Below are 15,846 nucleotides of genomic sequence, written 5' to 3'. Positions count from 1 at the left end.
CTAGTGGTTCATATATAGTAAGCCCATATATTTTAGGTGCTTATTGAAACTGCCAAATATTTAATAGTTTTCCTGTCACCAATTTTCATATTTACCTTATTCTAGAAAGGGAGATTGAACACTGGACAACACTTTTCTGAAGAGAAAACTGGTTGCTTCAGATTGAGATCACAGTTATGTTTTAGGCTTATGGACAAATTTCCTAAATACAAGGTATTGACAATGCTGGTGTTAGTTAATCTAAGACAGCAAGCCATTCTGCAAAGGAATGTACGAACAGTGGATAATGTGATATAAGCCAATGGTAAAATGTGAGATTTCTCATGAATGGAGAGACTGCATTTCCTTCACAGCTAAAACACTTACTTGGATTCATCATTATTCTCAAGATTTAAAGACAAAGATGACAGGTGGCACTGTATTTAATGTGTTCTCAATTGATATTCCTCCTACTTAATAAAAGCTGTTGATGCAAGCAGTGCAGATGAATCCTCAGCTCAGAATCATATGACTCAGGAACCAAATGTGATTTTATGTGCCAAGAGCAGCCAAGACATACTACAAACCTGAAGCACGGATTTATTTTTGACTCTGTAAAACATTTCTGTAGACTGCATTGTCTTGGTTTTTTTTAAACAGTTTAGTGTCAGCACACTAGAGGTACATCTATACTGCACCCTAATCTCAGGATAAGCTATTCATTTTGAGCTATGCAAATTGCTTAGCTTATTTTGAAATTTGGTGCCATCTACACAGTGCCAAATTTTTAAATAGAGCGCTATTCTGAAACGTTCCTTAATCTGCACGGAACGAGGTTTGCAGTGACGTCAGAATAGCATGCCCGTTATATTTCGAAATAACAGGTTTGCTCAAAAGATGTGGAATAGCTACTTTGGGATATTTCTGGTATCTCGAAATAGCTCCGCAGTGTAGACGTAGCCTAGGGGAAAAATGGTTAAAATTATTTCCTTTTTGGAAAGGAGGTAAATACCAAACAATTACAACAAATGTATTTAAAATGGATAGACCATGCAAAACAGTCTGTCTGATCAATACTATTATTGAAAATATAATACTGAATTATTGTTTTCTAAAACTGCTTGTTTAGCTATTTCAGGTTTTCTGAAAAATATTGATCATAGTTGTGATTGCCAAGAAGGCACTTTTGGGGCTAGCAATGTTTTATATGTTGTGGTACAATAGATAAAGTAATGTTTAATTCTGGTTTCAAAGCTAGCTATGTAGAGTAATATTGCTGATTTGAAGTAACAAAATACAATTTTGAAATTAACTTGAAAACACCTGCCAATAACAAAAATGTAGTCAAAATTATAGTCCAATTACAATCAAAATTGTAAGCAATTAAGCAGGAGCTTTAGGGTACGTCTACACAGCAGCGTTATTTTGTAGTCTGCACTACAAGCAATTATTTTGAAATAATGTCCAGCTGGAGGGCTCCTTACTTCTGACTCATGGTAATCCTCATTTCACAAGTAAAGGAAGTAGAAGGAAGAGTGTTCTTCCTTTGACTTCCTGCTGTGTAGATAGTACCAAAAGCCGAATTAAGCTATTTCGACTTTAGCTACGCAATTGACGTAGCTGAATTTGCGTATTTTAATTTGACTTTAGCCCTGCTGTGTAGACGTGCCCTTAGTAAGCTAGATACATCCTTTTCTAGATCCCTCCCGGGCTCGACAGTCCATTTTCTCTATTGACAACAGAAATGGGACTTTCTTCTCCTACTCTAGCTCGAACTCCCAGCCCAAACTCCCTAAGCAAGTGTGAATGTGAACTCCTTCAGCGGTCCATACTATCCTGTTCAGGCTACCTTCTTTTGGATCAATTATTTCACAAAGCCTCCTAATTTCCTTTGTATTAGGACTTTTTCAACTATCCTTGTATCAGGGCTGCAAGGATCAACTCCAGCTCTCTCTCTCCCCCTGCACGCCCTTAGTACCCTTTCACCAAGAGATCTCAGCTGGAACCACTCAGGAATCCTTACTTTAGGAAGATCTCTTCCAGGTCTTTACTAGGTCAGTGCATCCCAAATAAACTATTTTAAAATTAGGGGGTGTTTTTTTATTATCCTTCCAACTTAGGAGGCTTCCTCTTATAAGAAACACACCCCAATCCTTGTGACACATGATTAGTAGTTACCGGACACAAGCACCTGCCCAAATCCATCACTCGAGCGAAGTTAGACTAAGCCCAACTACCCTTGAAGGGACCAAGTTACTCTGGGTGCATCTACACTGCATTGTAGGTTGAAATAAAATACACAATTTGAGCTACACAAATTGCATATTTTATTTTGAAATAGCTTATTTCAATATTTGGCACCGTCTATACAGCACTTATTTCAAAATAAATCACTATTCTGAAATGTCCTTTACTCCTCATGGAATGAGGTTTACAGCGATGTCAGAATAGTGAGCCCATTATATTTCGAAATAATGGGTGCGCTCAAAAGAAGCAGAACAGCTATTTTGGGATATCTTGGGTATCCCAAAATAGTGCTGCAGTGTAGATGTAGCCTCTGTGACAACACTTACCACAGCAGATCAGTATGTGTAATCCAATTCATTTTATACTAGCCTCATCCAATGCCAGACTTGCTTTTTACTTTTTCTTAATTAAAAAACCCCAACAAAGTTATTTAATTCTCTTTTTGTTTAGAGGGATTTAATCAAAGCCTGAATCTGCAACCTTCTGTGAATCATTACCACACAAACTATTAGTCAGGACTTTTGCACTGTCAGTGAACAGCATTCTGGAAGTAGTGTTTAACGCTTATGAAAGAATGTGCCCTGAGGACACTCTGGCTGAGATAGTCAAAGATGCCTAAAAGATTTGGTTGCCTAATTCCTATTACAATTCATACTTTCTAGGAAATACCAATATTTAATTCTCTTTTAAATCCCAATAATTTCACAGATATTGCAGGACAAATGTGATTTTGGCTCTCACAGCAGGGTAAATTTGCTAAACTTCATTTTGGAAATCCATTAAACCACAAAAAGTGTATTTTGAACATCAGAGGGTGTTATAGGCACTTGGCATTTCTGAAAGTCTTATTCAGAAATGCCAAGTGCCTGTGGGGATGGTTCTCTTTTTCCCCACAATTTCCTTGAGCTCATGGAAACCTTTTGAAATGCTCCACAAGTATTGCTTCAGAGGGAGAACATGTAGAACATATGCCTAGAGGGCCATGAAACTGTAATTGTTGATCAAAGTGCTATGTTGTAAACATGAGGTAAAAATGCACTCAAAACAGGATAACCGGTGTGTACACATAACACCATTGTTTCTTACACTGGTTAAATCCCACCATCAATTCTCTGCTGCACTCACATTTTAGTTGTCTAGTTTGATTGCACCTCGGGGACAACTTCACAGTTTTATTCTGTCTCTTTCTCTCCCCCTCTACTTCTCCATATACACACACTATAGACTGTGAATGGATCATGCAGTCCTACAGTGCTGGTGTTGATTTCTTCAATAGCAAGATTATCCTCAAATTAGAGTAGTTTATATTTAGTTGTGTCTGTAAACTGGTTGGAATTAAACTCTCTTAAAATATACTTTGTGTGATCATTCACAGTCAAAATTCCACCCCCTTGTTCCCTTCAGCTGAGGTAAAATCAGCACAGTTTGTAATTAGGAAAACTATCTTTTGCCTCACTTACCAGAGAGATGAGGGTACCAGGTTTATGGTGTCATTAAGACCACAGTCGGGGGATGCCACAGACGCAAGGGTGTATATTCCTCTCCCACACTCTCTATCAAGGGCTGTCAGAGTAGGACAATTTGATGAAGATTTTTTTAAGTGAAAGTGTCTCATTGAAATGTCGGGCAAAATCCTTATTACAGAGAGACTCTAAATACTGCCAGAATGAACCCAAACCTGACAGAGCTGTAGGGCAGGTCAGTGCCTCAGCCCCGCCTCTCGTATCTCGCTCCAGCTCAGTCCCCGCCACACTCCGCCTCGACACCGGCCTCCCCCTCCCGAGCTCCTTTCAGCTCTTCCCACCTCTTTCCTCAAAGCCTCCCTCGGCTCCCACAGCGCCCGCCCCTCTCCGAGCCTCACTGCCTGCTGCCACCCCCCGCGCTCCCCAGAGAGCCTCTCCCACTCAGCCCCCCCTTCTCTGCCTCCCCCTTTCCGCTCCCCCCGCCCCCGCGCAGGAAGTGACCTGGCCCGAGCGGGAGGCGGCTGTTCGCTCGGTGGTTGGTTGCTTCGTCACCAGGAGCCGCTGTGTGACTCGTTAGGACGGAGCCGGGCGCGGAGGGTGGTGGCAGCGGCAGCGGCAGCGGCAGCGGCGGACGGTGCCGGCGGCCATGGCCGAGGCTGGGAGCGGGCCTCCGGGGGAGGCGCCGGGCTTCGTGCCGCAGAAGGAGATCGCCTACAACAAGTTGCTGCCCTACGCGGACCGGCTGGAGGCCGAGGCCAGCCGCCTGCTGGCCCAGATCAAAGGCAACCTGGGCCGCGCCGTGCAGCTGCAGGAGCTGTGGCCTGGGGGGCTCTTCTGGACCAGGAAACTCTCCACGTGAGTCCTGCGGCCTGGCCGAGGCAGCGTCTCCCTGCGGGGCGCAAGGGCGAGCGGGGCTGGGCCGGGCCGGGCCGCTCGGCCAAAGGGCTGGGTGGTGGGTGAGGCTGTATGTGAACATGCCCCCCCCGAGTGCGTGTGTGTGTGTGTGTGTGTGTACACACCCGCCCTCGGCCCCCCGAGTGCGTGTGGGCGCGAGTGGGTACACACTCGCTGTCAGTCCCCGCGCGAGGGTATCAATGTGTGTTTATGCTTGACTGCGTACACACATGCTGTTGGTCTTCTCCCTCCCCGTGTGTGTGTGTGTGTCTATCCCTACTGTCAGCACCCCAGATTGTGAGTGTGTGATAGTGTCTGTATGCACCCTGCCATTAGTGCCCCTGTACTAACCTCCACCCATCTATGTCTGGTACTCTGCTGTGGACATGCCGACATGTATGCCTGCCATTGGTACCTCTTGGGCATGTGTGTATATGTGCCATTAGTACTCTTGGTGTGTTATTTTGTACTGAAACATGGCATTAGTCCTCCAAGCATGCACATTCCTATACATGCCATTAGTGTGTCATCCCCACTTCTTTGGTTTGTTGATGTGTGTACACATGCCATCAGTATCCTGTGTGTGCGTGTTTATATGTTCACATGCCAATGTTGCATGTGGATACATGTGCCATTGGCACTCCCAGGGTATTTGTGGGCATGCATACCCATCTGTCCTCAGTATCCTGCCCCCCCCCCCCCCACTGTGTGTGTACACACCCACCTTTGGTATCCTTTTGCTGCAAGGAGCATATACACTAGGGATGTTAACATGCAGTTATTTAGGTAAACTTTCAGGCTGTGTCCCCTCTGATATAGTGGCAGCAGCACGTTGGGGGGAGGGGAGGCTGATTATAGCCATTTACACTTTCACATCCCTAGTACACACTTAACCTTGGTATCTCTGCCCTCCCTGAGAATTCATGTAGGCATATGTGTGTATACCTGCCCTGGTATCACTTTTGCCTTTAGGGTCTGTGTGTGCCTGAGTGCACACCCGCCTTTAGTACTCTCCCTGTGGTTATGTTCACCCAAACTTCTTATGCCTTCTTGAATGGTATACTTATATGTGTGTGTGTGTGTGTGTTTTTGTGTGCATGCCAGGTTGCTTTCTATAACTTGCTCCCTAGTGTGTGTTTGCCAGTTGTCCTTTGTATCTGGCTCCCATATGTGTGACCCCAACTGGTGTGGGTGTCTTTTAGACTATATCCCTTTCTTTTCCCAGAGTTTTTGCCTAACATTAATGCTGGGAAAGTATTGGGGGCCAAGGTGTCTAAAGGCTGTGAAGGGTGTGTGTGTCAGTGAAAGCAGCGCAAGCTGTGAGTGGAGGCTCTCTCCTTTAGCATTTGACAGTAGAGAGGCCCCCAACTCCCACACTGTGAGTCTGTCCTGTGTGCATTAAACTCAAGCACTCATTCCTCTCTGCCCTCAACAGCCAGAGGGACCTTTGTCTGGGGCTATTTATAATGGTGACACCAGCAGGAACTGGGACTGAAGCCAGGTTTTAGATTGTTGCAGGTTAAATCCTCTTTTTAAAGTATCCAGAACTGATGTTGGTGCCTTTGGGAGGTGCTGCTCTTGTTTGGGAGAAGCTGGGGAGCTTCTGCTTCTATTTCCACAACTTGTGCAATCTTCACTGTAGGCTCATATTGCAATAAAGACTAGACTTCTATTTCCAGGCTGCCTAGTTCTGTTAGTCTCTGGCCAGGACTACACTAGCAGAGAAAAAAGTTGCAAGATACACAACTCCAGCCATATGAATTGTGTAGTTGGAGTCAGTGTACCTTGCATTGATTTTTCTGAGGCAACCCCACAGTTGAAAGTTGGTGGGAGAAATTCTCTAATTGATTTCCCTCATTCTTCCGAATAGTGAAGAGTACCAAAGATGATGGGGGCTCCTTCAGCATTCAGTTTAAATTTTAGAGGATCTTGAATAGACCTGCTAAATTGAACCCTAGAGGATTGATTTCCAGAGCATCGCTCCTCTGGCAAATGGAGGCGTGGCCTTTGTGAACAGTAATGGGCAAACTAGGCTATGAGTGGGCCGCATGAGTGGCATTTCTTCATCTCAGTGAGTTGCACAATTCTTGTAATCAAGACTGTCTCCCAGGACAGGTTAATTTTATTAACTGCAGCTGTGCTTGCGTACCTAAAATTTGTGGCTGTACCTGTTGAACTCTAGCAGCACTTTGACTGGATGCAGAGGGAGCACATGGCTCTCATAGTCAGTGTTGTGTGCAATCAGCATTCACTCGCTTAACATGCATTTCACTTTAGTAATACTGTTAAATAAAAAAATTACATGGACAGATACCAGCAAAATCTGGCAAACCTGTGCATGGGCAATGGTAAACAAAAGGTCTAGTGGGCCATGCATAGAAAGCAAAGGGCCATCCATAGAACCCATGTGGCTCGCAGGCTGCCCATCACTGCTTTGGAAGGAGGGTATTATTGCCTTTAAAGAAGATAGATACTCACTAAGCCACTTAACTTGTTTTGCCAGAAATTGTACATGACTGCTCCATCTCTCCTGGAAATAAGTTTGTAGTTGTCATTGCTGCCGAGGGTAGCACGCAGATTTTTGTTCAGTGGTTTCTTCTGATGTGTTGCATGTAGATGTGTACTTTGTGGGGAGTGGACTTAGGTAGGGCAGTAGTTCTGCTTTCCAAAGAGAGGTTATATTGTAGGGAGACTGAATTAGATTCTGGAATATGTAACAAACTCAGTGAGTAACTTGTTTAGCCTAACCTCAGTTTGTTCTAGGGCACAAAATACTCTTTGTCTCTGCATATGTAACTAATGTTCTGTCATTGTGAATGTTACAAAAAAGTCACAGTGTGTTTTGGAATAAGAAGTAAGGGAAAAGGAGATGTTTCATTGGCAAGGATATTTTTGTCTACTGGGAAGATATTTAATTTTGGATATTTACGTGCCTAATGTGAAAATCTGCTTCCTGTCTCGCTTTTTCCTTTTTAAAGAAATTGATTTAATTTTGTAACCATTTTGCTGTATTGAGAGGGAAACAAGTTTTGAGAGATTTTGTTCCTTGAGCCCACACTTAATAAAACCACGTGGGTCAAATGGGTTGCTCAGGTGCCATATTCCGTTACCAAATCCCTTTTACATTTAGATTGCTGTGTTTAGAATGGGGATTTTAAAAAGTGCCTCAGACTGGGATTTTTAAAGCTTCCAAAAGAGCTAGGCACCCAACCCCCTAGAAATTTAAGAAGATTTGAGTGCCTAATTTGCTGAGTCTTTTGAAAAATGTCAGCCTTAGGTGCTTTTGCAAAAAATTCCTATATTTATTTAGCCTGGGTGTATAATTACAAAAAGCTATTGTTACCAAGAAATGAGTGTTTAGATTAGGGATGTGAAAGGACAACCGATTAACCTGGTAAGCATCACCCTAAGTGGGTAGTGTTTACTGGTTCCAATTAACAGTAGAGGCTGGAGCAGCTCTCTGCCCCTCATGGGCAAGAGTATGTTCCAGGCTCGCAGGGCCCACCGCAGGCAGGGCCTGTTCTGGTCTGCCAGAGCAACCCCTGTCTGTGGCTGGCCTGTCAGCCTCACCGGAGGTTACACGCTGTCTCCCTGGGGAGTGGTGCCACAGGGGCTGGCAGTTGCATTCCTGGGGAGCCAGCTGCAGAGCCCACAGTGAAGTCTCCTGGGAGTGGAAATGGCAAGAGCTGTGGGTCCTGCTCCCTGGGAGTGGAGCTTACAGGTTTCCCTGCCACAGAGAAGCCACCTCCCTGGGAACTGGGCCGGCAAGCCCATTCCCAGGGAATCTTTGCTACAGGCTCTGAAGTATAAATTTATATAAGCTTTATACTGCAGAGCCATAAGAACGTAAGAATGGCCGTACTGGGTCAGACCAAAGGTCCATCTAGCCCAGTATCCTGTCTACCGACAGTGGCCAGCACCAGGTGCCCCAGAGAGGGTGGACCGAAGACAATGATCAAGCGATTTGTCTCCTGCCATCCCTCTCCAGTCTCTGACAAACAGAGGCCAAGGACACCATTTTAACCCCTGGCTAATAGCCTTTTATGGACCTAACCTCCATGAATTTATCCAGCTTCTCTTTAAACTCTATTATAGTCCTAGCATTCACAGCCTCCTCTGGCAAGGAGTTCCACAGGTTGACAACACGCTGTGTGAAGAACTTCCTTTTATTAGTTTTAAACCTGCTACCCATTAATTTCATTTGGTGTCCTCTAGTTCTTCTATTATGGGAACTAATAAATAACTTTTATTTAGCAGCCCTCTCCACACCACTCATGATTTTATAGACCTCTATCATATCCCCCCTCAGTCTCCTCTTTTCTAAACTGAAAAGTCCTAGTCTCTTTAGCCTCTCATCATATGGGATCCGTTCCAAACCCCTAATCATTTTAGTTGCCCTTTTCTGAACCCTTTCCAAGGCCAAAATATCTTTTTTCAGGTGAGGAGACCACATCTGTACATAGTATTCAAGATGTGGGCGTACCATAGTTTTATACAGGGGCAGTAAGATATTCTGGGTCTTATTTTCTAACCCTTTCCTAATAATTCCTAGCATCCTATTTGCCTTTTTGACCGCCGCTGCACTCTGTGTGGAAGTTTTCAGAGAACTGTCCACGATAACTCCAAGATCTCTTTCCTGATTTGTCGTAGCCAAATTAGCCCCCATCATACTGTACGTATAGTTGGGGTTATTTTTCCCGATGTGCATTACTTTACACTTATCCACATTAAATTTCATTTGCCATTTTGTTGCCCAATCACTCAGTTTGGTGAGATCTTCTTGGAGTCCCTCACAGTCTGCTTCTGTCTTGACTATCCTAAACAGTTTGGTATCATCTGCAAACTTTACTACCTCACTGCTTACCCCTTTCTCCAGATCATTTATGAATAAGTTGAAAAGGATTGGTCCCAGGACTGACCCTTGGGGGACACCACTAGTAACCCCTCTCCAATCTGAAAATTTACCATTTATTCCTACCCTTTGTTTCCTGTCTTTTAACCAGTTCTCAATCCAAGAAAGGACCTTCCCTCTTATCCCATGGCCATGTAATTTACACAAGAGCCTTTGGTGAGGGACCTTGTCAAAGGCTTTCTGAAAATCCAAGTATACTATATCTACTGGATCCCCCTTGTCCGCATGTTTGTTAACCCCTTCAAAGAACTCTAATAGATTAGTAAGACAGGATTTCCCTTTACAGAAGCCATGTTGACTTTTGTCCAACAAATTATGTTCTTCTACATGCTTCACAATTTTATTCTTTACTATTGTTTCGACTAATTTGCCTGGTACTGAAGTTAGACTTACCGGTCTGTAATTGCCAGGATCGCCTCTAGAGCCCTTTTTAAATATTGGTGTCACGTTGGCTACCTTCCAGTCATTAGGTACGGAAGCCGATTTAAAGGATAGGTTACAAACCACAGATAATAGCTCAGCAATTTCCCTTTAAGTTCTTTTAGAACCCTTGGATGAATGCCATTCGGTCCCGGAGATTTGTTAACATTATGTTTTTCTATTTGTTCCAAAACCTCCTCTATGACACTTCAATCCGGGACAGTTCCTCAGATTCATCACCCACAAAGGACGGTGCAGATTCAGGAATCTCCCCAACGTCCTCAGCCGTGAAGACTGAAGCAAAGAAATCATTTAGTTTCTCCGCAATGGCTTTATCGTCCTTGATTGCTCCTTTTATAGCTCGATCATCTAGGGGACCCACAGGTTTTTTAGCAGGCTTCTTGCTTCTAATGTACTTAAACATTTTGTTATTTCTTTTTGAGTTTTTGGCTAGCTGTTCCTCAAAATCTTTTTTTGCTTTTCTTATTACATGTTTACACTTGATTTGACAGTGTTTATGTTCCTTTCTATTTATCTCACTAGGATTGGACTTCCACTTCTTAAAAGATACCTTTTTGTCCCTCACTGCTTCTTTTACATGGTGGTTAAGCCACAGTGACTCTTTTTTAGGTCTCTTGCTATGTTTTTTAATTTGGGGTATACATTTAAGTTGGGCCTCTATTATGAGCCAGCAGCACATGTAACTGCTAAGCATGTTTACCATTGTAACCAACTTTTTACATACCTAGTTTGGATTATATAAAATGAGTTTATGGTTCAGTCCAGTAACAACTGGGGTCTCTTTCTTACTCCCAGTCCAAGGTCTTAAATGAGCATGGTAATGAAACCTATGCCTTTCCACCCAGAGGGGCAGAATTTTGTGGGTAAGCTTGACCTTCTGTTAGCCATATTGTTGAAATTCAGTGTCCAGTGCTTTCACACCGGTGTATCTGATGAACATTAAAAGTACTGACATGCTGCCTTTCCAAAAGGCCATCATTTCAGAATTGGGATTTAACAATCCCTTTTCCACAGCAAACACATTCTTAGGTGTGGTTTTTAAATATTATAAAGCAGTCCATTAAAAATATTGCATCAGTATTGCCTCTGTTGTACTGGTGGGAACATTAGCATAGATCAGGCTTTGGCATTTTTGCCACTATTAACAATTCCCTGCAATAGTAAAAATACAAACAAACAAACAAAAAAACCCACCAGTTGCCAGGTACTAGTGCTGCTTCTGGGGATGACACAAGTGGGAATCTTCTAAAAAATTTCTTGGTGTATTTGAGACTAGAGGTGTTTTGAGCATTATGGAAATGTGTAAATACATTTTAAAAAACATAACCAGTTAAATATTTTCTAATTCTTATTCTTTTCTTATTCTGTCTGGCTATGTCAAATGATGCCATTTTTACATGGCAGCTGCTGTAGTCCTCTAATCACGGTAGCACATCCATGTGAAGAAATATTCTGTCTTTGGTAAGCATGCTGCATCATAGTAATGACATTTGCTACATCATGGAGACTAATGAGTAAGTCTGTTTTCTAGAAATCTGGAATGATCACATTTGGCAGTCAGGTTGCTACATTTATTGTAAACGGACTCTTCTGTGTAATTAAAAAAGGTGGCATATAGTACTTTTGAACACTTGTTGGAAATGTAATACATATATGGTAATGAAAAATCTGGTTTTCACTAATGTCAGTGCAAGTGACCTTGTGTTTAACAAGGAGTATTCTTGGATAGCATTCCTTTTGTAGGTGCAAAATGATTCACATGACTGCATTATGGGACATTTTGAACTTGGTTGGTGCTGTTTTTCCCCTAGCCATCTGCTAACTCATACTGTTTACAGAGATGCTTGTTTTTAGTCTTATGGCAGAGGTTCATATGCTAATACTGTCAAAACATGTTGAGACATTTGTTAGTGGCTGAGAGGAAGGATTGCCTTTGAAAGGGAGGGGGACTGGAGTTATTAGTCTCTATGTAGTTCGACAGTGTGTATGTTGAACTAGCCATTAGATATTGTATTGTAAACTGCAACTATTGTAACAGGCTAGTCACTAAGGCAATAAGTGCATTCTCTTTAGAATTACTTCCGTGCTACTCTGTGAATCACAAAAGGAAGAGGACTAGAATGTTTTGGCACCTCTTTGAAGTTTGAAGTGAGTGTGTGAGTGAGAGAGAGAGATACACACAACTTGGCTCTCTCTGCCCAAATGGGTAAAAAATGCTCTCTTTTTTTTCTTAATCCCAAGATTTCCGTGATACTATAATACCCTGTAGTGATCTTGGAAAACATATTTGCTTAAAAAAATACTGGGGGAGATATGAGAGCCCCACTCTTTCTTCTCTCTACGGTTGTCCTATGTAAGTTACGTGTTGTTTTCTTCATGAGCTTAGTTTACTGTAACAAATGACATACAGCAAGGAAGAATCTTCAAAATGGTAAAAGTATTGTTTAGTTTTATTGCAGAAGCACAAATTTAAAATGTATTCTCATATTTCGTAAAGCAATTAACTATACAGAAAAAAGGAAGCATGAACGCCAGAGTAAATAAAAAGTATATGCACTTTTGATACAGATATAAAATATTTTATATGTATATTTATGTACATATTTGTAAGGGTTTGCGTGTATATATAGAGTTTGGGGTACACAAGGAGTACAAGAATAGACCTAAATACTTTTCCAATTGGATTAGTTGAAAATCAGTTACTGCTTCAGTTCCTGTTGACAACTGACTCTTGGAACTTGTTTACTGTATATTGTAACAGCTGAGAACATCACTAATACACAGGTTGTTTTTGGAAATGCAGCTGTTTCAGATGTCCATGATGTCATGAGTTGTTTAGAAGAAACACAAATTGCTGAAATCAGATCTCATCAGGTTAAAATGCCTGTCAGGTCATCTTTAAAATATATATGCCTGATGCTGCATTCCTTTACCCCAGTTGTTCTCAAACTTTCTGGCTCATGGACCACCTGGTTCACTGTAAACCTTTCCATGGACCACCAGTTGCTAATGAAAACTCACTGAAGAAGTTGGGTGTGCCCATGAAAGCTCATGATACTATCTAAATGTTATGTTAGTCTCTAAGGTGCAGTGAGAGGGTTGTTTTATAAATTTTTCCTGATAACTGCATAATTATGTCTGAGCCATTTTGCTAGTACTGCCGCTAGGGAGAATGTTTCAATTTAAATTAGTAAACAGATAAGCGTTATAACTTTCTCATGTTAGTTTTTCAAACTCCATTTTAAATAAAGTAAAATAATTTATGTCCAAGAAAAAAGATTTCAATTTTTTTTTTTTAAATGGCAGGGGTATATGGCAGCCTTTTTTGGATCAGGGCTCACTGACACACTGAAAAAATGTGTGGTCCTCAACTGATATAAGAAGCAAAAACAAACAAAAAACATTTCCTCCAAAATCCCCCCCGATCCTCACTGATATGGCCCCCAATTGAGACCCCTCACATATCTAGCATCCCAGCCCCATGTGGTGAAGGGAAGGGACAGGGAGAACTAAGGTTCAGGGCTTCCCATAGGCCAGATTTACTTTTCTGGGGTTCTGGATTTTGTGGATCACCTTAGGCTCTGAGGTGGGGACAAAAATGAGAGGTTCAGTGTGATAGGGCTGCCAGCGAGTGGGATAAGGATGGGGATGCAGGATCTGAGCGGGAGGTGGGATGTAGGAGGGGATGAGGGTGCAAATTCTAGATGGGAAGAAGAAGAGCAAGGGAGGGTGCAGTGTGTGGCCAGGAGGGAGGGTGCAGGAGAAATGGTGGATGCAGGAGCAGGGTGGGGGAAAGTTGTCTGGCCAGGAGGGAGGGTGCAGAGTATGGCCCAGAGGATGGGTGCAGGAGTGAGGGAGAGTATAGGAACAAGCTGGAGGTGCATGGTCTTGGTGGAAGGAGGGGGGGTAAGTGAGAGGGATTGGGGTGCAGGAGTCTGGGCATGGGCGGGGTGCTTACCTGGCTTTGCACCCCCATGCTCCCGGCCAACAAGCACAGCGGGGAAAGCCTCTGGACAGCCCATCACTGCTCTGCCATTCCCGCAGTGGAATGGGGAGAAGGGAAAACTCAGTTCTCTCTCCCCGTCCCCCAGACATGGAGCCCTCCGTGCTGCTCCAGCTTTGTGGTCACCATGCAGCTATGAGGCTGGAGCACCAGCTGTGGCTTCCTGCGTGAGGGTGAAGAAAGCTCTGACCTTCCCTGCCAGATCTGGCTTACGGAGAGACTGTCTGCATATGGTCAGTAAGCTGAATAGAGTCATTATGCCAAGTGTGCTGGGCAGGAAACTGTGGACAGCTGAGAAGAGGGTTAAAGGGTGTGTAAGAGGTGGAAGCTGAACAGAATGGAGCAGTGGGACTGTGATGTTGTTCAGTTGGAGAAATTCTGGTGTGGGTGAGTCCTGGCAGAGAGGGGACCTGAATGAATGGGTATTACCCAGGGGTAGGGGTAGGGCCAGGTTTAAGCTGTTTGTACAGCAGAAGGCTGCCAGAGCATGAGCAGGGGAGATGTGGGATGCAGCCTGGCTGCGATTGGTTCACTCAGTTGTTTGTCAGTCTCCCACACCTCATCCTCCTTGGACCCGTGGTGGATCAGTGCTGTCAGCACCACAGCACTGTTGGTGCAGTAGGCTTGGAAGAGGCCAGAAACCAACTCTTCTCCTTATCCCCCTCCTCGGTTCTCCTCCTCATCTGCTGCTGAGTAGGTAGGAGTCATCTGAGGTGGTGCTGTGGGTGTTGGGCAGCTTGGAGAAATCCTCGTACTCCTCATTGTCTTCTTCCTCCTCCACAGCCACCACCTGCTCCTGTTGCTTCCCACTCCAGTCCCTGGGGCTTCTTCTCCCCACTGGTCAGGCTGGACCGTCTGCTGCTCCCCCTTCTGCCTTCTCCTGGGGCCCGGCGAATCCCCACACAGGAGCACCATGCTCCCTGCACTGGGGCTTGTGAGAGACACTGGGGGGGAGGAGAATCACCCGTCTCATGGGGGCCACTGATACAGCTGCTGTTCCTGATCCTCGCACAGGGAAGGAGGCACCTCAATGTACTGAGATCCCCACAGCTGACTCACGCAGTTACCTCTCCCCCCGCACTTCACATAGAAATCCTCACAGCTACTCCACCTCACCTACTGAGTAGCCCCCACAGATAAACCCCCTCACTCACTGAGATCCCCTGCCCAGTCCACACTCCCACATCTGGTGGACACAGCCCAGTTCTCTCCTGACGGTCTCGCAGACGGACGTGCAGGGTCTGTGCAAACATTGTCAGGGCTCTGCACTCCTAAGCAATCCTGGCAGAAAGCCCTGCATCCCTGGAGCTCCTGCCTTTGTGCAGGACTCGGGGGTGAGGAGGTGAGTGAGTGGTCCCGTCCTGGCTCAGGAGTCATCTGGACCTGCTGGGGTGTCTGAGAATGGTGGCAACTCCAGCAGCTCCTGGGGAAGGTAGGATGAACCCCCGGCTGAGCAAAAGGGGAAAGGCTCTGTGCTAGGAAGTGCCGCCACCCTGAAATCCCTGTGCATCCCGCTCTTACGTTTCTAGTGGGAGTTGACGGAGAAACGGTCCTTACCCAGCCCCAGCTGCCTGGTGGCCATGCTTCTCTGCACCCCCTCCATCCCTCCAGTGAAACAGCCCTGCTGCTAGGTTTCCCCTCTGCTCCTGTCTACCTGCGAGCCTCTGCCAACAATAGGAAAATTCCCAGGCGCTGTAGTTTCTCTCTGCGAGCTGGGTCTGGTGGGGAAGTTCAGGGCTTTCTTCACCCCCGTCCCTGCACGCTTTCCTAGCCAGTAGCAGGAGCTGGTGCTTCAGCCTTGAGGTTGTGTGGGGGAGATGGAGGAGGGGGCTGAGCTCGAGCCACAGACCACTAGTGATCCGTGGACTGCACTTTGAGAACCACTGCTTTACCCTTTAATATTCCCA

General features: G+C 44.6%; 1 protein-coding gene and 1 long non-coding RNA gene across 3 annotated transcripts in view; one reads left to right on the top strand and one right to left on the bottom strand.

Annotated features, from left to right (window-relative positions):
• LOC142828060 (uncharacterized) overlaps positions 1 to 4,021 on the bottom strand; it is a 28,626-nt gene extending 24,605 nt beyond the window's left edge. The window contains exon 1 of the long non-coding RNA XR_012902985.1: positions 3,687 to 4,021. This is a non-coding gene — a long non-coding RNA (uncharacterized LOC142828060). The remainder of the gene's footprint in view (positions 1 to 3,686) is intronic.
• A 242-nt stretch (positions 4,022 to 4,263) lies between these two features.
• Positions 4,264 to 15,846, top strand: part of PSME4 (proteasome activator subunit 4) — a 142,550-nt gene continuing 130,967 nt past the window's right edge. The window contains exon 1 of one of the 2 annotated variants that reach the window (XM_075925476.1): positions 4,264 to 4,544. In XM_075925476.1, the coding sequence (XP_075781591.1) occupies positions 4,336 to 4,544 (209 nt within the window). In that variant the 5' untranslated portion in view covers positions 4,264 to 4,335. The remainder of the gene's footprint in view (positions 4,545 to 15,846) is intronic. The other variant, XM_006122111.4, reaches the window with a different exon arrangement.

This window comes from Pelodiscus sinensis, chromosome 3, assembly GCF_049634645.1.
Source record: "Pelodiscus sinensis isolate JC-2024 chromosome 3, ASM4963464v1, whole genome shotgun sequence".
NCBI lineage: Eukaryota > Metazoa > Chordata > Testudines > Trionychidae > Pelodiscus > Pelodiscus sinensis.
This window is presented reverse-complemented; position numbering and strand designations above follow the sequence as displayed.